Here is a 24,390-nt window from a genome sequence, read left to right as displayed (position 1 = left end):
ACACAATGTAACTGAAGCATGTTGCCTATTTAAATTGTACATTTTTGAGTTGATTGAGGTGTGTAGGAACTTTCAAGCTGTAATGACTTCCTGATTAACTAGGGAACAAATATGAGGTGACACAGAGGCCAAATTCCCTTTGTCATCCAGCAACACAGGAAAGATAAAAGAAAATACAAACTAAATGAGGGAGAAGTGTGTTGACCTTCATAAGTCAGGGGATGGTTATAAAAAGTAGCTACTCATCTAAAAGTGCCCATTTCTGCTGTTAGGGCAAAAATAATAATAATAAAAAAAAGTAGACACCAACTGGAACTGTTAGAAACTTGCCTGGGAGAGGACACAATATTATTTTGTCCCCACATACAGTGAGGAAGATGGTAAGAGAAGCAGAAAAAAAATCCCCAAGGATCACAAGGCGAATTCCAAGAAAAGTAAAATCTTGGGGTTTCCAAGTCTCCAAAACCACCATCAGACACCACCTCCATGCCAACAGATTATTTTAAAAGCATGCCAGAAAAAAGCCTTTTCTGTCAGCTAACCACAAATGTAAGCACCTGAAGTTTGGAAACGCTACTGCAACTTTGATTGGAACCATGCTCTATAGTCTGATGTCACAAAAAATTACATTTTTGGCAATTAACACTCAAGGTGGCATTGGTGTAAAAAGAAGGATGGCTATAATGAAAAGAACCTGATCCTAACTGTAAAATTCTGATGTTTTGGGGCTGATTTTCCTCCAAAGGCCCTGAAAACCTTGTTAGGGTACATGACATCATGGAGTCCATGAAATACAAGGACATTTACATTAAAGTCTGGCTGCCTCTGCCAGGAAACTAAAACTGGGTCATCACTGGATCTTCCAGCAGGACAGTGATCCAAAGCATACAGTTGCAGTCAGAAGTTTACATACAGTGACATGAATGTCATCTTGGAGATGAATGTCATGGCAATATTTGGGCTTTCAGTACTTTCTTTGAACTGTTCTTTTTCTGTGGCAGAATGTACAGCATACATCTTTAATAATAATGAAAAAAACAGTAGAATTTGGTGCACAAGTTTTAATTTTCTTTGGGTTTTCTGAAATCAACACAGGGTCAAAATTATGCATACAGGGTCAAGAATATATATACAGCGCACCTAATATTCGGGTAAAATGTCTCTTCACAAGATTCACATTGACCAAACACTTTTGTTTACCATGAACAAGCTTCTGGCAGAATCCTGGTTGGATATTTCACGACTCTTCATGGTAAAATTGGTAGAGTTCAATTAAATGTTTTTTTCTTTCTTTTCTTGGCATGGACTTGACTTATAAGCATGGTCCATATATTTTCAAAAGGGTTTAAGTCAGGACTTGTTTTAAGCTTAATGTTAGCCTGCTTTATCCTCCACAACCAGCTTTGATGCATGTTTGGGTTCATTGTCCTGTTGTAACTCCCAAGCCTTGTTCAAGTTTCTGATGGTTTATTCTAAGAATTCTGAGGTAGTCCTCTTTCTTCATTATTCCATCCATTTTGTGCAATGAACCAGTTCCACTGGCAGCAAAACAGCCCCAGAGCATGATGATCCTACCACCACCACCAGCTGGTACAGTGTCTCTCTGTACATGGTGGTCATTGTGGCCAAACAACTCAATCTTTGTCTCATCTGACCATACAGCTATCCTCCAGAAGGCTTTTTCTTTGTCCATGTGGTCAGCTTCAAACTTTAGTTAAAGGATATACACAGAGCCATGGCCTCACTTTCGTTTATAAATGCCTTGCGACCTCAAGAATGGCACAGGAATAGTTTAAGCGCTAATAATAAATCTAATATAGTATTTTTATGATTAAAGTGATTTATATAGGTAGCGGTCTGAGTGAACGACCTTGACGTCCATAACGTCACAACAGGAATTCTATCGGTCTCATTGCCATTTCCGCTATACTAAAACACAGAGCTGACTGCAACTCCGATCCTTAATTTTGAGCTAATTTATCACCATGCCATGTAGATGTGTTTTTGGCCGGTGCAGCAACATGACAGAAAGTGGATTTATGTTGCATTCATGGGCCAAGAATGTTCAAACTGCAAAGATTTGGATGCATTTTGCGAGAAGTTCACAGGCACATTGGGTGCCCATGAAGTGGTCTCTTCTGTACTCTGCACATTTTACTGAGGACTTGTACGAAACCTCTGATCTGTTGAGTAGCGTTGGCTATAAGCCTGTATCGAAAGAGGGTGTAGTCCCAACAATTAAAGAAAAATGAAACAAGAAAAGGAAAGTATTTATTTTATTTTATTTTTTTGAAGTGAGTTCAAATGTACGGAGCCCCTCTGGTGACATAGGTGAAAAAAAAAACATTCCGTGGCCACGAGTTAATAACGCATGGGAACGAGATCCTATTCCATGGCCATGACTTGTTTAATATGTGGGAACGAGATCCTATTCCGTGGCCATGACTTGCTTAATGTGTGGGAACGAGATGATTATTGGGTGGCCACGAATTAATAATACGTGGCCACGAGATGATTCAAGTTCCAGCCTGATAGGATGATGTCCAGTTTTTGAGCGGCCATCAAATTTGCCGTCCATGTTTGCATGATGAAATCTATAACTTCCCCGAGGTCAGCATATTGTCTACATTTGAGCCTGTGCTTTTTGAGCAGCGGAATTAAGTGTATCTTGCTCAGAATTACTCCATGTCTAACTGCAAGTGATTTAAGGATATCATTATAATTCATTCCTAGATTAAAATAAAACAAAATCAGATCAAACTTGTCCATATTTGCGGCTGAAGCTACTGATGCCAGAAAGTCAACAGTCTCAGTGATGAAATGACTAACACTTCTCATGGCCACGCGTTATTAATTTGTGGCCACCTAATAATCATCTCGTTCCCACGCATTAAACAAGTCGTGGCCACAGAATAGGATCTCGTTCCCACGCATTAAACAAGTCCTGGCCATGGAATAGGATCTCGTTCCCATGTGTTATTAACTCGTGGCCACGGAATATTTTTTTTTCCACCCATGTCACCAGAGGGGCTCCATACAATTGCACCAGTCCTCCTGAAGCGTGAGCCAAAGGTTGTTGCTAAAACCCGGGATGGAATGGGACGGGACATATTGCTCGGGTAGTGACCTCCCCGCAGTTGTTGCTAAAACTGGTGACATCCCATTCCATCCCGGGTTTTAGTAGTTGCCTGAGCCTAGCAGTAATGGCAGAATACACAGTATGGAGAAAAAGAGTGGACCAGCTGTCTTATCTCTAAACTGGATATTGCTGCCATCTCGCCCTTACATGGAAAAAGTGAATGAACAGAGAACTGAATGAACAACTGAAAGTCAGATTGTTTCAAAACAATCAGCCACAAGATCGACCTTCAAGAAGTAAGAACACAGATGAGTAAGCTCCAGCTCTCATTTGGATAAAAAAAACAACAAAAACAGCACGTTGTTTACCTGTAGTTAGATTAATACATGTAACTTGTATTGTGTATTTGTTACCAGTATAAGATTATTTAATTTGCTTCAGAATGTGATTGTCTCTGTTCATCTGATTATTTAATTAGCCTTTTATGTTTTATCAGTGAAAATGCATGCATGTACGTGTATGTTGCATAAGTTATACCACCTATCCTGTTTTAATGAGAGTCAACCCACAATCAATGAAGTCAAATCAGTCTTAGTTGAGCAAATTGGTAACGGTATTTCTTACTTTCACCATAAATGTTTATTTATATGACTTTGGTCTATAGCTGTAAAAGGCCTCAGCCTTAAAACCGGTTCCCACAGTGACGTCACACATTCAGGCATGGCTAGCTCAGCGGGGCAGCTCAAATCCCAACTTTGCGGTCGATTTTAACTCTCAAAAATGTATATTTTTATTCCCATTTATGCAGTATACAAGAGTTAAGGATGGAGATACTATCCACTCAGAAATTTATTTAAAAATAAAGGCTCTGCATATCTGCTTTAAACTTGAAGGTGTCAATTTTGGAGCAGGGATTATTTCTTGGATAGTAGCCTCTTAGTCCATGGTGATCTGAACTGTAGATAGTGATCCACCAGCTTCCAGTTCATGGCAGGGCTGTGCCATGGTGCTTCTCAGGTTGTTCCTGACCATCCAAACCAATTTTCTTTCAGCTGAGGGTGACAGTTTGGGTTTTCTTGAAGCAAAGTAACTTGGCAAAGTGACTACACCTCACAATAACTCGGATACAATTGTTTGACCTGATCTTGGAATTTACAGTTGTTTAGAAATGGCTCCAAGAGACATTCCGGAGTTGTGTATATCTGCGATCCTCCACTGAGCTCCTTGGACATTCCCATTTTACTGTGTGTAGGTCAATCCAATGAGTGTTGTAAACAAACCCTTTTTATGAAGGCACAGAGAAGCTACCATCAGTAGTCAATCATGAGCACTAACAGGAAGTTAAGAGACCTCAGCCTTAGCAAGATTTTGGAAGTTTCAGCAGGTCTGAATTAATAATGTAAGTGAGTGTATGTAAATTTTTGACCATGTATGTATAATTTTGACCCTGTGTTGATTTCAGAAAACCCAAAGAAAATTAAAACTTGTGCACAAAATTCTAATGTTTTATTTAATTAAAGATGTATGCTGTACAATCATTCTGCCACAGAAAAAGAACAGTGCAAAGAAATTACTGAAAGCCCACATATTGCCATGACATTCACATCCAAGATGACATTCATGTCACTGTATGTAAACTTCTGACCACAACTGTATGTCCAAATCATCACAAAAATGGTTAGCTGACCAAAGAATCAAGCTTCTACCATGGCCATCTCAGACCCCTGACCTGAACCCCATTGAAAACCTGTGGGGTTAGCTGAAGAGGAGCGTGCACAAGAGAGGGCTGAGGACCCTGGATGATCTGGAGAGATTGTGTAAAGAGGAATGGTCTCAAATGCCCTGCTCTGTATACTTATAAACCTTGTAAAATTTTATAGGAGACTCAGTGCTGTTTTACTGGCAAAGGGAGTTTGTACAAAGTATTAAATGCAGGGGTGCCAATAATAGTGGCAGAAGTGTTTTTGTTGCAAATAATTATTTCTTGATGAGGGATTTTGTTTTTTTTTTTCTGAATACATGTATTTCAATTAAAGGTTGGATTTTTCTCTTTTTTCAGTGAAAGATGAAGCAACTTCACCAAAAGGTATTTTTTTTCTAACCCTTTTCACTAATCTTTCCAAGGGGTGCCAATATTTATGGATGACACTGTGTGTGCATGCACAATATATTTAAATATACAAAACAATGGGATGTGCTGGATGAAGTGCTATTTTATAAGCTGCTGAATAATGGAGGAAGCCATATTGCTAAAGTTGCATTTTGTTAAATCAAATTTGTTAAATCACATTTGCAGTGATTAGTGTTATAATTACAATGAGGACTATTCATATAGCAATATACTGGCAACATACTAGACTTATATTCGATGCATATGTTATATTATTGCATTAGTCTTTTTTAATTTTCTTTTTATGTTACATCATATTACATTTCACAGCAAAACATTTGTGTTTCAAGGCGGTAATCTCTTCTAGGTGATACTGCAAAACATGAACACTTCTACTTAATAAAAATTTGGCAACCATACAGGCGTGAACTACATGCCTAATTTGCATAATCTGAATGAGGAGTCGAGAAAATTGACTTAAGGAGGTATGTAAGCTGTCTCTTAATACACATAACTTTCCTCTATAAATATTAATATTCTTCTTCTTTTGGCTGCTCCCGATTAGGGGGTCACCACAGCGGATCTTTTCAATCCGCATGTTAGATTTGGCACAGTTTTACGCCGGATGCCCTTCCTCCATAAATGCCCTTCCTCTATAAATATTAATATTTTAACTTAACATATTATACTATATTAATAATGTTGATAATATTAACAACATAAACTTTTGAACTTCAATTGCCAACTTTGAATATGGCCCTCAGTTCTTAAATGGAACGAGAGTTGCTGATTTGATTAGATATCTCATAATCTTCCTGGAAATGTATTCACTCTAACCCTAGCCCTTTCTACAAATACAGAACATGCCACACCCACAACATCATGTCTCATTTTTATGTCTACATTATCTTCACAGGAACATGTCCCAAAGTGATGAAGCAAATAAATGAGTCATTAGATTCAAGTGCATAAAACAGGCTAGTTCAGAAGAAATTCAGATTGGTTTAAGACTAGCTGACTAATAATGAAAAAATTATACAGGGAAGTTTTTAGTGCAAGGAACACTGAACAAAGACAAAGGGTTGCAAAAGTACGCAACTTGGCACAGAATGAATAAAGGGATTGCACTTGCTGTCACAAAACAGTCTGTGTATTTGAGCAAGTTGTGCAAAAATAAGCAGACTCTTTCCAAAGGTGTTAGAACTACTTGCACATGCTTGCTTCAAACATATATATATATATATATATATATATATATATATATATATATATATATATATATATATATTAGTTACAATATACATAATATTAGGGCGGCACGGGGGTGTAGTGGTTAGCGCTGTCGCCTCACAGCAAGAAGGTCCGGGTTTGAGCCCCGGGGCCGGCGAGGGCCTTTCTATGCGGAGTTTGCATGTTCTCCCCTTCTCTGCATGGGTTTCCTCCAGGTGCTCCGGTTTCCCCCACAGTCCAAAGACATGCAGGTTAGGTTAACTGGTGACTCTAAATTGACCGTAGGTGTGAATGTGTGTGTGAATGGTTGTCTGTGTCTGTGTCAGCCCCTCTGATGACCTGGCGACTTGTCCAGGGTGTACCCCGCCTTTCGCCCGTAGTCAGCTGGGATAGGCTCCAGCTTGCCTGCAACCCTGTAGAAGGATAAAGTGGCTAGAGATAATGAGATGAGATGAGACTACCCTTTTTCAGCTCACTTCAGCTCGCTTTAGCTCACTTCAGCCCGACACAGCTCGCGTTTCGACTACCTCAGAGCAGCATGACTCAGCTCGCTTCAGCCCTGCTTAGCACCCAAAACTCGGTTTTGGAGTCGGGCTGAAGCGAGCCAAACCGAGCCGAGTGAGGCTAGGGGCGTGAGGAGACACTCCCCTGTGCACTGATTGGTGAGGAGGAGTGTCCTCACACGCCCACACACGCCCCGCGAGCACGCTGGGATCTGTAAACACCGTAAACCCGGAAGAAGAAGAATTACGAATTACGAGAATTTCTGAAGCCTTATGCGCCTCGCCTCATCTATAGGCTCTTGCCAGTATCTGTTGGCATTGTCGGTGACAACAAGCCACAGCACCAAGACCAGCAACACTAACAACTCCATGTCCTCCATGTTTATTGTTTACTATCCGGGGCGTGAGACTACCGCTTAAAAGCTCACTGATGTCACTGTTTGCGCCGCCTAACGACATCACGTGACGTCCACCCACTTTCATTAACTCCACCCAATGTGTCCACCCACTTCCAGCCAGCACGGTTCAGCGCGGTTGTAGTCGAAATGCAACTCCAACAGCCCCACTCAGCTCGACTCAGCTCAACTCAGCACGGCACGGCTCAGCCCAACTCAGCCACGTTGTAGTGGAAAAGCGGCATATGTGTCAGCCCTGTGATGACCTGGCGACTTGTCCAGGGTGTACCCCGCCTTTCGCCCATAGTCAGCTGGGATAGGCTCCAGCTTGCCTGAGACCCTGTAGAACAGGATAAAGCGGCTAGAGATAATGAGATGAGATAATATTACTATGCATAAGTCTTAGGCACCCTATGTTTCATACACACTTTGTTATAGATTTGTATTTTATAACTTATATATTATCATGTCAGTACAAAAACATTTTAGTGTTCCAAATGTTCGTTTTCCAGCACAAAATTAAATGTTACATACACAAAAAAGTGTTTGTATCTGAGCAGCATATTATATGAGACCACTTTTCATATATATATATATATATATATATATATATATATATATAAAATAAAGGCCACTGGCTTTTGCTGCAAAGTTAAGAAGCAAGTGTGACCATCAAAGTGTCCAGAAGAACTGTGGCTGGTTCTGCAAGATGCTCAGTAAAACCTACAGCTCATTTTCTTATAAAACTGCACTCATTGTACCTGAGACTTTTTTTTTTAAGCAAAGGGTCATCTCACACCAAATATTGACTTTTTCACTTATTATGGCTTACCGCTGTTTATAATGTAACATTTCATTAATTTTTAAGCTATTTTTGGTCTACAGCATTTCTTTATGCATGCCTAAGACTTTTGCAGAGTACTGTATATTACAGTAGCAGTCAAAAGTTTGGACAGACATTCATTATTTTTTCTAGGATTCATAGTAAAGTGCATAATCCTGGAATATTCTTACAAAACTGATATTACAGTGAGAAATTTCAGCATGCAAAACACACTTTGCAGCAAATTAATCTAAACAAAGCATACACTAATGTGCTAATTTGGCTTTCAAAAGCACCATATTGCACATATTAGCCTCACAGCTTGACTCACAGTTGATGTTTTATGCTTGTATACTGCCTCAACTGAAGCCACAGTAACCCTGTGTGCTGTACTGTGACAAAAGGCAGCCTTAGTGAGCCGGCTTCAGTTTTTAATCTAGTATTTATTGTATTCCTTTCTGCTAGAGCTGATGTCCTAATACTTGAGTCTCAGGGAGCATTTCACAGTTTGTTCCAGGCTGTTCAGATAGTTCTACCTTCGGAATACAAGCACTCCTCCATTACTCACTGGCTCAGTTTGATATTCTCAGAGAACTTTTGAATTGAGCATTTTTGCTTTGCCAATGTTAAAAAAGAGACAGCCACTTCAGCCAGAGCTGTTTTGTTTGCCAAAGTGACTGCTGCATTAGGCATGTGCCTCTTTTCCTGTCACATTGAGTTGGATGTCATGGCATGCCATTATTCAAAACTGCTCATTCGAAATAGAATCTTTTGCCTAAAAAGGTCTCTGCATGTAACCATCAAACACTAGGCTATTTGCAACAAATATGCAAATGACAAAATCCAACTTATAGAGCAATAGATTGGATCTGCTAAATGCCATAATTAAAACAAATTCTATGAAGAATTATCTGGATTAGGACATGTGGTTTAGGCTAAAGGTGCACTGGGGCTGGGCTCCTGTGGGAAGCAGCAGCAACAACAAAAATCATCTCATCTCATTATCTCTAGCCGCTTTATCCTTCTACAGGGTCGCAGGCAAGCTGGAGCCTATCCCAGCTGACTATGGGCGAAAGGCGGGGTACACCCTGGACAAGTCGCCAGGTCATCACAGGGCTGACACATAGACACAGACAACCATTCACACTCACATTCACACCTACGGTCAATTTAGAGTCACCGGTTAACCTAACCTGCATGTCTTTGGATTGTGGGGGAAACCGGAGCACCCAGAGGAAACCCACGCAGACACGGGGAGAACATGCAAACTCCACACAGAAGGGCCCTCGCCGGCCCCGGGGCTCGAACCCAGGACCTTCTTGCTGTGAGGCGACAGCGCTAACCACTACACCACCGTGCCGCCCAACAAAAATCATAAGTGGGAAATTTTTATTTTCATGCCAGAGAGTGGTCAGATATTAATCTCATGGGACAAAGGAAGGCCACATTTGTTCGCATATATGTGAGCAATGTATTTTCAGGGATGCATTTACAGCATTCATTCATCCATCCTTAGTAACTGCCTAGTCAGGATTGTGGTTTAAATTAGGCTACTAGTTTGTTTATGTGTGTGTGTGTGTGTGTGTGTGTGTGTGTGTGTGTGTGTGTGTGTGTGTGTGTGTGTGTGTGTGAGAGTGTGTTTGAGTGTGTGTGTGTGTCTGAGAGAGACTGTTCTTTTTATTATTTTATTTTAATAAAATAATAAAAAGAACAGTCTCTCACACATCTCTGTTTCAGAGGCCATGCCCACTTCATGTTTACATCTGAATACAAATACACATGTGATTATTTGAAGCACTAGACAGATGCAAATACTGATAGTGTATATGGAGATTACATTGATCATGAGTAGTTGCTGTATCACTATATTATAGAAATGAAGCAAGCAGAATGGAGGAGTTTACAGTTAAAAGGAGTATCATGACAAACATCGGAGATCTGTAGTTTAGTCATAGATTTTTTTTTTGCAATTATTTTCTATCTTATCCAGGGGCTTTTGCATGAATACATACACTTGTGTTTCAAGTATACAAGCCTATATTTTAGGCAATAATAAAACATCGCTCTCAAGAAGCTGTCATGTCCCTGATGCAGGTTTCTTCTTTGCTTATTTGTCCAAGGATATGAATTTCAGGGTGCAGGGAAGCTCTGTGAGAAAATATTTGATCATTTTATCACTTATATCTTTGGCTGTGATTCCTGAAAAAAAAAAGTGATGTGACAAGGAAGGAACAAAGAATTTCATTCTAAAGGTTTGTTTTACATGTCCTGCTGTGCAAATGTGGGCCATTTGAGCCTGTTATAAATGAAAGTTTCTAGACAGACATATGACCTGTCTCAAGCACAGCATGGAACATCATATCCTTTAAATAGACTCACCTAACAAGACTTGGCCTCCCATGTGAAAGAAAAAAGAAAAATGAATATGTGGAGAGAGCATTGTGTTGTTGTTGGAGAGAATAGACTGTTCAGTAAAAGTTTTTATCAGTTTTCTTTATACTAGATTAGATTAGATTAGATTAGATTAGATTAGATTAGATTAGATTAGATTAGATTAGATTAGATTAGATTAGATAAAACTTTATTAATCCCTTTGGGTGGGTTCCCTCAGGGAAATTAAGATTCCAGCAGCATCATTACAGATAAACAGAGAAAATAAATAGAGAAAACTTCTAGATAAATTAAAATAAATTATTTACATATACAAATATAAAAAGAATAAGATATGGGGAAGGGGGGGAAGGAGGGGGAAAAAGGGGGGGTCGGCGGCAAGAGAGATATTGCACTTTATATTGCACATTATATTGCACATTGTCCAGTATTGCTTATTGTTAGGCTAGGCTACTGCTCCTTCCCATCCTCTGTCCTCATGTTACCCCTCCTCCCCCCCAGAGAGGAGTTGCACAGTCTGATGGCGTGAGGGACAAAGGAGTTTTTGAGTCTGTTCGTCCTGCACTTGGGAAGGAACATTCTGTCACTGAACAGGCTCCTCTGCTTGCTGATGACGGTGTGCAGAGGGTGACTGGCATCGTCCATGAAGTTCAATAGTTTGTCCATAGACCTCTTCTCTGCCACCATCACCAGAGAGTCCAGCTTCATGCCGACCACAGAGCCGGCCCGCCTGATCAGTCTGTCCAGCCTGGATGTGTCCTTCTTGGATGTGCTGCCCTCCCAGCACACCACGGTGTAAAACAGGACACTGGTGACCACAGACTGATAGAACATCCACAGGAGTTTCCTGCATAAACTGGGGTGCTCCGGTGCTGCTAATCACAGTGTCAGATGTGATGTCCTTCAGCCTGACATACTGAGGCCTGTCAGTGAGGTAGCTGGAGATCCAGGTGACCAGGCAGGGGTCCACTCACATCCTGTTCAGTTTGTCCTGAAGCAATAGGGGCTGGATGGTGTTGAAGGCACTCGAGAAGTCCAAGAAGAGGATCCTCACTGTGCCATTTCCCTTATCCAGATGCGAGTGGGCTTGGTGTAGCAAGTAGAGGATGGCATCTTCCACACCAACACCTGCCCAGTATGCAAACTGCAGACAGTCCTGGGCATGTTGTACCTGGGGTCTGAGGAGGCTGAGGAAGAGCCGCTCCAAAATCTTCATCAGATGTGAAGTGAGTGCCACCGGTCGGAAGTCGTTCAGCTTGCTGGGCCGATTCTTTTTGGGAACTGGAACGATACATGATGTCTTCCAGAGGGTTGGCACTCTCCCCAGCTGCAGGCTGAGGTTGAAGATGCGTTGGAGTGGTTCACCCAGTTCAGCAGCACAGGTCTTCAGTAGTTGGGGACACACCTTGTCCGGGCCTGCTGCTTGGGTGAAGCTTCCTCAGTTGACCTCTGACCTGGTCTGCAGTAATGCATGGAGGAGTCTGTGTTGAGGAGGGGGAGGAGGGGGCTGCTGTGATGACTGGGGGGAGGTGTGTTGAGGGAAGAAGGAGAGATGGCTGCAGTGAGGGAGAGGGTGGGGGGGACATGGGCTGGTTGAACCGATTGAAAAAGTCATTCAACTCATTCGCCCTCTCCACTGTCCCCTCAACGACTCTGGTCTTTGTATTGTGGCCTGTGATGATTTCACACCTTCCCAGACCTCCCTCATGCTGTTCTCCTTCAGCTTCTGCTCCACCTTTCTCCTGTAGCTGTCCTTAGCTTCCCTCGCACAGCATTTTATCTCCTGCTGTGCTGCTTTCATTGCCTCCCTATCCCTGCTCCTGAAGGTGGCCTTCTTCCTGTTGAGGACAGCTTTGACTTCCTGTGTTACCCATGGCTTGTTATTAGGATAACACCATACAGTCTTAGCGGGGGAGACCACATCTGCACAGAAGTTAAGGTAATCCATCAGACAGTGTGTCAGCCCCTCTATGTCCTCACAGTGTGGGCTAAGCAGCACATCCCAGTCCATGATGTCATAACAGTCCCTGAGGGCATCTTCCATTTCAGGGGACCACCTCCTGATAGAGTTAGTTGTTGCAGGCTGCCTTTGAACCAGGGGGGTGTACTTCGGCTGTAGAAGAACCAGGTTGTGATCAGACTTCCCCAGTGGGGGGAGGGGTGTGACTCTGTATGCATCCCTCACATTAGCATACAGCAAGTCAATTGTCCTGTTGTTCCTTGTTGGACAATCCATAGCCTGGTAAAAAGCAGCCAAAGTAGAGTCCAAAGTAGCATGATTAAAGTCCCCAGAAATGATCATACATGCCTCAGGGTGCTGTGTCTGCAGCCTTGCTGTGACAGAGTGAATCCTCTCACATGCAGCAGCTGCGTCTGCCCTCGGAGGGATGTAAACACAGATGGTGATCACGTGACTGAACTCCCTCGGCAGATAATATGGCCGCAGGCTAACGGCTAGCAGCTCCAAGTCCGGGCAACATAAAACTGTCTTTACAGAGATATGTCCCAGGTTACACCAGCTGTTGTTCACATAAATGATGAGTCCCCCACCTTTGCTTTTCCCACATGTGTTAATGTCTCTGTCGGCTCTCACAGCAGTGAATCCCCGCAGGTCCACGTTAGTATCCAGTACAAGGTGTGTTAGCCATGTTTCCGTAAAGATAAATAAGCTAATACTATGGTATACAGTAGAAATTTTCTAAGATTTCTTGTGCATACAAAGAAAAACTCTATATTCCACTATATCTCTCCAAAACAGAATAAGGCCATTGTGATTTTTTTTAAAAATCAAACTAAATAGACTGTACCAATTTTGACACAGTCTAGCTTTGCTTTTTCAAAAATATATTTGCAGGAATTTGGCACAGATCCCAAAATAAATGGGAAAATTTGAAGAACAAATAAGTCTACATCGATGCCCCACTCAAGTATCATCAAATAGCACTTTCATGAAGTGGAGGCTTGATTCTCTGGCATGGTTTTACACTGAAATCCCCAGACGGCATGTTGTGTTTGTGAACTGATCTCCGATTTGCAGTGAAGCCGTGCTACCTGGATAAGAGCTACCTGGATAATTTGAAACTGAGCAGGGCTTTGTAAAGATTCTGAAGAGCTTGTGTCAAGTCTGATTTGTGCCTGCTGTCAGTTATACACAGTGCAAAGTCTTCAATTCTACATTGTCCTGATCAGGTAGAAAATGGGAAATGACAGTCACTGTTGAAGAGCAACTAAGAATGTACTTTAGACCATGATTTGTTCTAGGTATGAAAGCTTCTTGTTAGCTCTCTCAGGAGTTAGGAAAGCAGTCTGCATACAATATAAATGATATCTACAGCTGTTTTCTGTACTAGATGCACATAACAGACATAGCTCATATATATTTTTAAAATTAGACAGCAAGTTACAGATTTGGCACAATCCAATGTTTGACATTTTTCCTTCTTCACACTTCATTAGGACATGAACAAACCATGTTTTTCAGCAATAATAAACTTATAATATTTATAAAATAAAGGTGTATTTATTAATGTTGGTCTAAATACCAAAGAACTGTTTATTTTACCAAACTCCATCAGCACTGACTAATGTTCAATCCATGACTACAATAAGTTGATGTAAATTAGCCTAAAATTTATCACTGTTTTTAAATGTTGATAACTTAATGAATTGTCATCTCCAGGTGGACTGTATATATTGGAACCTGCTTTTTCCACAAGCATGATGATTTAATTTTTTTCATGTTGGTAATTTTGTGCTTATTTTACTTATTTATGGTATGACCATTTGTTAATACAGGTGCTGAATATTTGAACTCTGGTTTATTATTTAGCAAAATGATTAACATAGCTATTACTTTGCTCATGCTATTTATGGCATGTAAATACTGAAATATATGATATATTCATCTTAAGTCTTGTGTTAAATAATCTCAGTTAAGCTAACCTTAATATAAAGTATGGCTGGTATAAAATACCCCTGATTCATGTTGTTGGTTTTTATCATTAGGTAATTATTATTAAAATTACACATTGTCAACAGTTAGCAAGTTCCCCATTAAAATATTCATAGACATACTCATACTAACCAGTTCATTGCTGTTCTTAGTCTGGTGCAGAGTGCTGATTTTTTTTTTTTTGGTCTCAATCTCACTAATGCAGCACAATAATGAACAGACTTAGCTATCTGTCTAATACAAAATTTAATATAATCTGGTTTAATTTTGTGAACACATTTATAGTAAGTTTAATTGTGCTTGTTTCTTCATCCATAAACGTAACTCATGTAATTATTGATTCGTAGACATTTGGATGTTGAGAAGCAAGACATGAAATAGTCAGTGGGAGACAGTGAAGAAAAGTGAAATCAAGAGAATTCACATTAACGTGTCTATTCTGGAACATTTAAGGTTATATTTTCGGTTGTGTTTTTGCTACTGTCTAAATACCTTTCATTTCTACTTTTTGTGTAATTAATGAAGAACATGAATGCCATGAAGATCTTAGTAACCCTATCCATATCCACTGTCATTATGTGCTGCTTGTACTATTAAACCAAATAATTAAAAATGCTGTACTACCATGCTGTATTTATACTATATTATACACTCCAAAGCAGAGCCACTGTGATACTCCAAGTTAACTTAAGTGAGTTTTGTTCATGATCATCTCAGAAAAATTTAAACTGTGTATATATGCATGATGGTTCAAGCTAGACCTGTCATAGTCAATATGTTTAGTTAAAAAACAAACAATCAAACAAATGTAATGCAGCATCAAAAGCTAGATCACAATGTCAATGTCATTACAGAGTATATGAGGCTGCAATATGCAAGACTACTAGTGATTGCAGTTAATGCATGTTTTTAATATTACTGCCAGTGAAGCTGAAAAGGTACTTCTCCAACAGCTGTCCACTTCAGCAAACTGATGCAACACTAAAGCTGCTTTTCAGATCTTTACTTAGGCACTTAAACATGAAAGTGATTTGGTTAAATAATAAGTGAAAGATGGAAGATGCAATTTTGACAGCAACACATCTGTTGATATGCATTTCAAAGGAAGACCATGAATGCTGCTGACAACTTCCAGTACCACCACGATACGAAACACAAATTTGGAAAACAACAGAATCAGCTGTCATCAGAGAGCCTATAAAATGCCTCATATGTTGAAGACTTTTTTTTTTACAACATGTTCATGATGCAGCTGTAAAAAAGGCAAAACAGTGAGAGAATAAAAAATGGGGTAAGCTTTCCCGCAAGACTACATGGACAATTGGCTGAAAGATGTGATGAGAAGCCTAAAAGTCTAGCCTTTCCAACCAATAATCCTGTGTGTCATCAGCCAATATGAAATCTCACACCATGATAAATTATTCCTTTACTCAGGTTCTTATCTTATCAGACTAACTACCACATTAAGTGATGCTCACTGGGAATTTTTTGGCATGTTTGCTTTGATCCCATGTTTGCTTTGTACATTTATCAGATGAAACAGACGGAATATATTTTTTTCTGAATTCCTCAGTGAGGAAATGTGAATGAAATACATGTGGTAATGAGCTCACACTGTAGAATGAGAGATATCCCCATAAACCTGCAAAAAGGTGTGTTAATGTGCCTCAACACAGATTAACATCTTTGGACAAGAAAACATTGAAGTTTTCATTAATGCAATGCTTATTTCAGAAATCTTAGGATTGTTCAATGTAGAAAAAAGTTAGTAGAAGCCAGTAATATCTCATCTCATTATCTCTAGCCGCTTTATCCTTCTACAGGGTCGCAGGCAAGCTGGAGCCTATCCCAGCTGACTACGGGCGAAAGGCGGGGTACACCCTAGACAAGTCGCCAGGTCATCACAGGGCTGACACATAGACACAGACAACCATTCACACTCACATTCACACCTACGGTCAATTTAGAGTCACCAGTTAACCTAACCTGCATGTCTTTGGACTGTGGGGGAAACCGGAGCACCCGGAGGAAACCCACGCGGACACGGGGAGAACATGCAAACTCCGCACAGAAAGGCCCTCGACAGCCACGGGGATCGAACCCGGACCTTCTTGCTGTGAGGCGACAGCGCTAACCACTACACCACCGTGCCGCCCAGCCAGTAATATAACATAATTTAACATAATTTAAAGATCATGTTAATTTAAATCAACATGGGACTTTTGCTATGTTATGCCAGAAATGTGGACATCAGATATATACAGTCCCCTCCAAACCCAAGCATTTGGGTTTGAGATCAGAAGTTGAATATGAGACCACGGGCGATTGCTCTAAGACAACGAGGGAGGCTCAGCCTCCTCTAAAAATGACGAACATCGTGTAGGATGAATTGCGCTAGGCTTATGTTATAGCCGACCTTATAACATTGCTATTTCAGATCCAGAATCATAGAAATATATGTGCTCAACCCAACTACAGTGCAAAATCATTCCGTTATAACTTTCCCCAGTTCGCCTAATGTGTGCGTGAGTTTTTCCCCCTCATGACAACGCGATGCAGCCCAGCCTCAGTGGACTTCAATGGCATTTGGGAGCTATGCACTTTCAATATCAAAATGCAAGACGATTATTGGACAAATACTGTGAAAACGCCCGCCCATGGAGTCTCACGGACTCCCAGCTTCAGTGGACTTCAATGGCATTTGGGAGCGATGCGCTTTTCAATCTCAAAATGCAAGACGGTTATTGGACAAACACTGCGAAAATGCCCGCCTACGGACTCCGAGCCTCACAGTGGGAGGGACATGGCAGTTTCCGCGAGGAGACTGGTGATTGGTGAAAGCGGCCGGATATTTTCTTTGATTGACAGCTCGTTTCAAATATAGACAGGCAGCGGTGAATCTCAGTTCAGTCCCATGTGGATTCGCAAGTGGTGTGGTGTATTGTAAGAGATCAGCTTACATTTCGATTTCATTCATTACATACGGTTTCTACCAGCTTTTTTAGTTTGTATATATTTTCATTGTAAATAAAATGTAAATATAGTGTTGTCAAGTTTGCTATCTTAGTTCCAGAAATGTAATTTATTTGAGTGACTGAACTTGAACTTGAGGGGGCTAGTCAGCTAGCAAGAAAGCTGCACACGGATGCCAAGCATTGCTGATTTAATTTTGGCGAAGCCATTTGCCAGTCTTCCTTTCGAGGAAAAAATTAAAATTAAAGAGCAGGGTAGACCAACGCCTCAAATTGACTTGGTGAAAAAGGTAGGGAATAATACTCGTTCCTTTCAGCTCTCCTGGTATGAGAAAGTGAATTGGCTAACAGCAAGTGACCCACATCAACAACAGTAAATAGGCTACTTTAGTAATATGTCATGGATGGACCAAAAATAGAGAATCTATTTAAACTGTTTATGCTGAGTATATTATATTGGAATATATATTTTTCTGGATATGAATTAAACACAGCTACAATTTGGAAAACATTTTTAAACAAAAACACAGCCGAGAACATTTCACACTACAGACCTGGATTAAAAGTGAAGGGTTATCAAAATTGTCAATAAAACATTTCTCAGTCAAAATAAGTAAAATATAGGGAAAGTGTCATTGAATTAAATGTGTGGCACCCAGCTCTATGTTTGGCTCCCCAAGGTCAGTGCTTGTGCCTATTCCAGAACACTCTGCTGTTACTGCTGAGGTTCCTGACAAAGAGCTGCTTTCAATAATGATCAATTTTTAAACAACATGCCACAATTTTAAAATATAAAATGTTAAAATATACCCCCCACACACACCACCATCAGTAGGCTAATGGGCCAAAAGAACCTGTTATTTCACAGTTTGTGACCCTGCCAACAATCAGCCAGATCAGAGGCAAGAGTATGGGCAAAATTGATGTGTTTTTTCTTTTTTCTGTTAAAATCTGGAAATATCGTAACCGACCAGCCTCCCCTATTTGAAAGACTACCAGCCGCCACTGTATGAGACGATAGTTCAGAATTTCAGCTTTCATATCCTGATATTTCTATCTAGCTGTGCAAACAACTTACAGCATGGCACCTTTGGGGGCAGACCACCCAAATTTTAGGTGAGCAAAATTATAGGAACCAATACTTTCAGCCATCCATTATCTGTCACCACTTATCCTGTGCAGGGTCGCGGGCAAACTGGAGCCTACCCCAGCTGACTATGGGTGAGAGGCGGGGTACACCCTGGACAAGTTGCCAGATCAACATAGGGCTGCACAGAGATAAACAACAATTCACACTCACGCCTACGGTCAATTTAGAGCCACCAATTAGCCTAACCTGCTTGTCTTTGGACTGTGGGGGAAACCCACACAGACACGGGGAGAACATGCAAACTCCACACAGAAAGGCCCCCATCAGCCACTGGGCTTGAACCCAGAGCCTCTTTTCTGTGAGGTGACAGTGCTAACCACTACATCACCATGCTACCGGAACCAATACTCTTAATGTAAATTAGTAAAAGTAAATTGCACTTAATATTTGGTTATACATTGCTTGCTTGCAATAACTACATCAAGCTGTCAACCCACTAATATCACCAAACTGTTGCACTCTTCTTTTGTGATGCTCTTCCAGGCTTGTACCATAGTTTCTTTCAGCTGTTGTTTATTTTGTGGGTCTTCAGGAAGTGAAATGCATGCTCAATTGGGTTAAGGTCTGGTGATTGACTTGGCCAGTCTAAAACCTTCCACTTTCATCCCTGATGAAGTTCTTTGTTGTGTTGGCAGTGCATTTTGGGTCGCTGTCTTGCTGCATGATTAAGTTCCTCCCAATTAGATTGGATAACGTTTCTCTATAAATTGGCAGACAGAATGTTTCTGTAGACTTCTGAATTTATTATGCTGTTACTATCATGAGTTTCATCATCAATACAGATTACTGAGTCCATTCCAGAAACAGCCATGCAAGCCTAAGTCATGACTCTACCTCCACCATACTTGAGTGATGAGTTCATAAGTTTTGGATCATGAGCAGATACTTTTTTTCTTTACACTTTGGCAGAGGTTAAAATATTTTCCAGAGCTTTTGTGGCTCATCTCTGTATCCATCCATCCATCCATTATCTGTAGCCGCTTATCCTGTACAGGGTCGCAGGCAAGCTGGAGCCAATCCCAGCTGACTAAGGGCAAGAGGCAAGGTACACCTGGACAAGTTGGCAGGTCATCGCAGGGCTGACACACGGAGACAAACAACCATTCACACTCACGGTCAATTTAGAGCCACCAATTAGCCTAACCTGCATGACTTTGGACTATGGGGCAAACCAGAGCACCCAGAGGAAACCCACACAGACATGGGGAGAACATGCAAACTCCACACAGAAAGGCCCTCATTGGCCGCTGGGCTCGAACCCAGGACCTTCTTGCTGTGAGGCGGCAGTGCTAACCACTACACCACCATGGCGCCTCATATCTGTATTTCTTTGTGAATTCCAACTGGCCTTCTGATTTTTACTGCTGATAAGAGGTTTGCATATTGTGGTATGGCCTACATATTACTGCTCTTGACATCTTATTTGATTGGCGAATTGTGATACCTTCACCCCTGCTTTGTGGAAGTTGTTGGTGATGTCACTGGATGTTGTTTTTTAGTTTTTCTTCACAGCTCTCATAATGTTTGTCATCAACTGCTGTTGTTTTCCTTGGCCAACGTGTTCCATGTCTGGCCGTTAGTACACCAATGGTCCATTCTGTTTTCAGGACATTCCAAATTGGCTCTGATTGATTTTTCCCCTCTTTTTTGGATTCAAAATTGCTTGCTTTTCTCCCTTAGATAGTTCTGTGGTCTTCATGTTGTTTTTAAACCCCTTTATTATTATTTTTCCCTGACGTTCTCCCTAAATTATCCATAGCCAATTCCCAATCACCAGATGGATCTCCCCTATCACACAGCAGCTACCAACCAGGGAGGGTGAAGGCTATCATGTGCTTCCTATGAGGCACGTGAGGCCAACTGTCCATGTCTTTCCAAACTACTGCTCATGCAGCATCAAGGGTGGCATAACACAATCGGAGGAAAGTGCTATCTGTCCATATGCATATAGGCGTCCATATGCATGAGCTCAAAGATGCCCATGAATGGCTCCCATTGCTGTAATTGACAGAGGAGAGAGAGTATGCCACCCCTCCCTCCTTAAGAGCACAGACCAATTTTGCTCCCTTGAGTGCCGGGCTGTGGCATCATCAGAATTTGAACTAGTGCTTTCTAAATGATAGGGCAAACACTTTTTTGTTGCACCACTCAGGAGCTGGTTTATCCTTTCGAACAACAAATGTAGTTTTCACAGTTGAAACCCAGGGCTCAAACTAAGAGTAGAATTTCAGAGTTATTCACTGTTTAAGCAATCAGTCTAACAGAGCACACCTGGTCAACAAGAAACACCTGTTATTCACAAATTCCAATATTTTTGATAATTTGAAAAATGTGTGGGTTCAAACAAAAGCTGCCATATTCTAAGTATATAACATAACATATCTAGATGATATTTACATACATATCAGGAAATGACCATAGAAATTCTGATCTATTATCACATTTTAATCTTTTTTATCTCAAACCCAAATGTATTCAGTGTAGAAAAAAAAGCATTGTCCTTGCATTCCAATGCTTTCAGAGGGGACTGTATAGCATTGTTGAATTCCTGAATCTGATTGGTCACAAGGTGTTGATTCAGTTTCTGTAAGAAACTGAATTTCTGTAGAAATGGCTTATTTGCAGGGACCTGTATGGTGGATGTTCCACATAATCTAAGGCTAGTAATAAACAGATTTAAAAAAATATATGTTTTTATTTAACAAAGAAAATATATACTCATTGATATGGTGAAGCTTTCTGGACAGACGAGTTTGTACTTTCCATTTTTTTTGGCAACACAACAAGCTGCTTTTTTTCTCATTAACTTCAAAAGAGAATAAAATAAATGCTCTTCAGGGAATGACTGTTTATAGCTGCTATAATCCAAGTGATAACCCACAAGAACATTGCATATAGCATCACATCACTATATTGTGGATTATTTTCCTGTAACCGCACATCTTGTTGTGTTTTAATCCTTACTTAATAATTATTAACAAGAACACTAAAATACAGTAATATTTGATTTGCATACTGAATGTGTTTATCATGATGGAACTGATTATCCTTCATTTTATTTTACTGGAGATATGTTTAAAAATGAGAGCATGATTTTCATATTTTTTTTCCCTAAACAGTCCTTGTAAACCTTGCTTGCATAATCAGACATGTAATCTTTTCAGCAACTATCAGGAACCTCAGCACTGATTCAGTTATTCCGTGTTGCCAAGGGAACTTGTTTTGAATTCAAAGAGATTTTGTGTCTGAAATACCAATGCTATGCCCACAAAACTTTTCCACAGCTGACTATTCATCCTCTTACTGCAAAATAATTTTACTTGCAAATCTGAATGGACAAGCATGGAAAATGAAAAGCACGGTTATAAAGGGATATCATCACCACACCATCAGAATGGAATAAAAATAATAATAAAAAAATCTGGTCATCTATTATGCATATAGAGTAATAAAAAAGAACAATCTTTGAGGTGCAAGGAAATGGAAATTTTAGTTAAGTCAATTATTATACCTTTGTACTGTATGTATTGAACAGCCAAATGAAAGAGGATATCAGTGTTAAGTAAAAAAAAAGGAATGTGAGTAGACTTTGCATTACTCTACTAACAACCAGAAATTGGACTTATACAAGGCTTATGGGATTACACACTAAGGCACGTCTGAGATGCAAAATAGCATTCTCCTCACAGGTGTTCTATGTGTTTGGTGAGCGTGTTAAGCCAAAATATTAGAAATAAGTGACTGATAGTGTAATTACTGCTCAAAATTGGACAGTTACTTATGAAAAAGAGCTCCTTTATAGCAAGGCTCAGAGAAATTTAAAATAACTAACAGTTCTTGCTCTTTTTCTAATGCAAAATCAGTTCCGCCTGCCTAGTCTAACAGTGAATGAAAACATCGTAACCAACTAGGGTGGAATTAACACCTCAGTACAAGGTATTCATAAAGGTACAGTCATTTTTTAAAAAAGTGAACACTGTTCTATCAGGATGCACATTCATTCTATTTATGAGTAAAATCAGATGAAATATTCATGTTATGAATCCAAATTCTGGTCACTTATTATTGTAAATGACAGTGATTAAATGACATAACCTGTATGGTGATTTACAGAGAGTTAGCAGTTATATCATTACATATGCCTTCATTTGTAAAAATAAATAAATAAATTAATTAAAAAGGACAACATTTTGTTGACAACATTTTGCTGACAAGCTATAAATGTTGTATGAGATCAAGTTGTAGGCTACTTGTGTGGTTTGTACTGTACCTGAATTTCTTTGCTGTTTGTGGCTTGTGAAACTGCAGAGTACTTACAGGCATGAGTGACGGAGAAGCTGTTGGAGGACTCCAGGTTATCCACATTGTAATTCAGATGGAATGGCTTCTCACTCATGTTCTGATTGGTGTTGTAAAGCTGCACAGCAAATCTGAAAGCACTGTGCTCTTGCACCGTTGAGCGCATGAAGAGCCCACCTTTAAGAATGGTGCAGAAATGTAAAACATCTATGCAATGTCTATAACACATGACCAAAACCTGAGCATGACATGAAATAAGGGCACTTTAAAGCATTCTACAAAAGTGTTGCATTTAATACATGTGAAAAGGCTTTGCATCAGTAGTTCAGCATTTCCAGAATTAGCCTATTTTAAAATGTCAGCCTTAATATGTCCTGTCACAGACTTTTATTCAGAATGTGCCATTCTGCAAATGCAAATTCAACTGGATTTGTATCCATGTTACTATGCAGCCACTAAATTCAGCAATATTCTAAGCATTAAACAAACACTACATGTTTTAATTCAGCATTGAGAATTTGTGCTCTGTGCTGTTTCCATTTTTTTAAATTATAGCATTTAAACCCGAATTTAATCTCACATAAGTATAGACTGAATTCCGTGCCACATAACTAAAAACGCATTGATATTGTTTCCCATTTTTGAAACCCCATTTTTCAAGAGTTTCGTCACTTGTGCAACATTTAGGTCCATGCATTCCCTCAAAGAAAAAAAAAAACCGGTTGATAAGAGGCAGGTCTCACGGCACCATCTAACCAAAGCAATTGGACTCACCTATATTTATCTGGTTTGGAAATCCGGCCAGAGATCTGCCCAAAAGCCAGAAGAAAAGAGGAACCGCACTCAATCGTGCCATTTTCTCCTTTTCTTTCTTCTAAAAAACCGAACAGTTCCGGAAATAAAAAAAGAGAGAAATTACATGCACAGCCAACTAAAGCGTCCAGACGAATGAACAGCAGTGCGCGCTTGCGGTGCGCGCAATAGCTTCATAGAGAAGCTGAACGAAATAAACGGGTCTGCACGTGAAAAGGAGCGAGCGAGCGGGGAGGGAGGGGGGAAAGAGAGAGAGAGAGAGAGAGAGAGAGAGAGAGAGAGCATATAAGGAGACTTATTCCTTAAAGATGATGGCGGATCTACTGCAGATCTAGGGCTCCTCCGGTCGCACTCAGGTTGAAGTAGATTAAAATGACGAAGAAGAAGAAGCAGCTTCTCTGTGCGTCTACAGCAGCATCTCACTCACACTGCAAAGGCGGATGAATAGGACCGAGCAAAGCTCGAACCGCCGATCAGTGAGAAAATGACACAAGACCCGGTGTTATGGCGACCTCAAAGAAACACGGAGACGTTCTTTCATCATAATGCTCAGCAAGCACACCTAACCAGGTTAATTAAAGCCTGGGGTATAAGCCGCATCAGTGACTGCTTTCTTTGTACAGACCGTCTCTCTCTCTCTCTCTCTCTCTCTCTCTCTCTCTGTGTCACTCTG

General features: G+C 40.4%; 1 protein-coding gene across 2 annotated transcripts in view; it reads right to left on the bottom strand.

The window, feature by feature from the left end:
- Window positions 1–23,786, bottom strand: part of gria3b (glutamate receptor, ionotropic, AMPA 3b) — a 476,246-nt gene extending 452,460 nt beyond the window's left edge. For both annotated transcript variants that reach the window (XM_060927491.1, XM_060927492.1), the window contains exons 1-2: window positions 23,679–23,786; window positions 22,923–23,081 (exon numbers count right to left, since the gene is read on the bottom strand). In XM_060927491.1, the coding sequence (XP_060783474.1) occupies window positions 22,923–23,081; window positions 23,679–23,760 (241 nt within the window). In that variant the 5' untranslated portion in view covers window positions 23,761–23,786. The remainder of the gene's footprint in view (window positions 1–22,922; window positions 23,082–23,678) is intronic.
- Between the last annotated feature and the right edge of the window lie 604 nt (window positions 23,787–24,390).

The sequence above is a fragment of the Neoarius graeffei genome, chromosome 8, assembly GCF_027579695.1.
Source record: "Neoarius graeffei isolate fNeoGra1 chromosome 8, fNeoGra1.pri, whole genome shotgun sequence".
Classification (NCBI taxonomy): domain Eukaryota; kingdom Metazoa; phylum Chordata; class Actinopteri; order Siluriformes; family Ariidae; genus Neoarius; species Neoarius graeffei.
The sequence above is the reverse complement of the archived record's forward strand: the minus strand, read 5'-3'. Positions and strand labels throughout refer to the sequence as shown.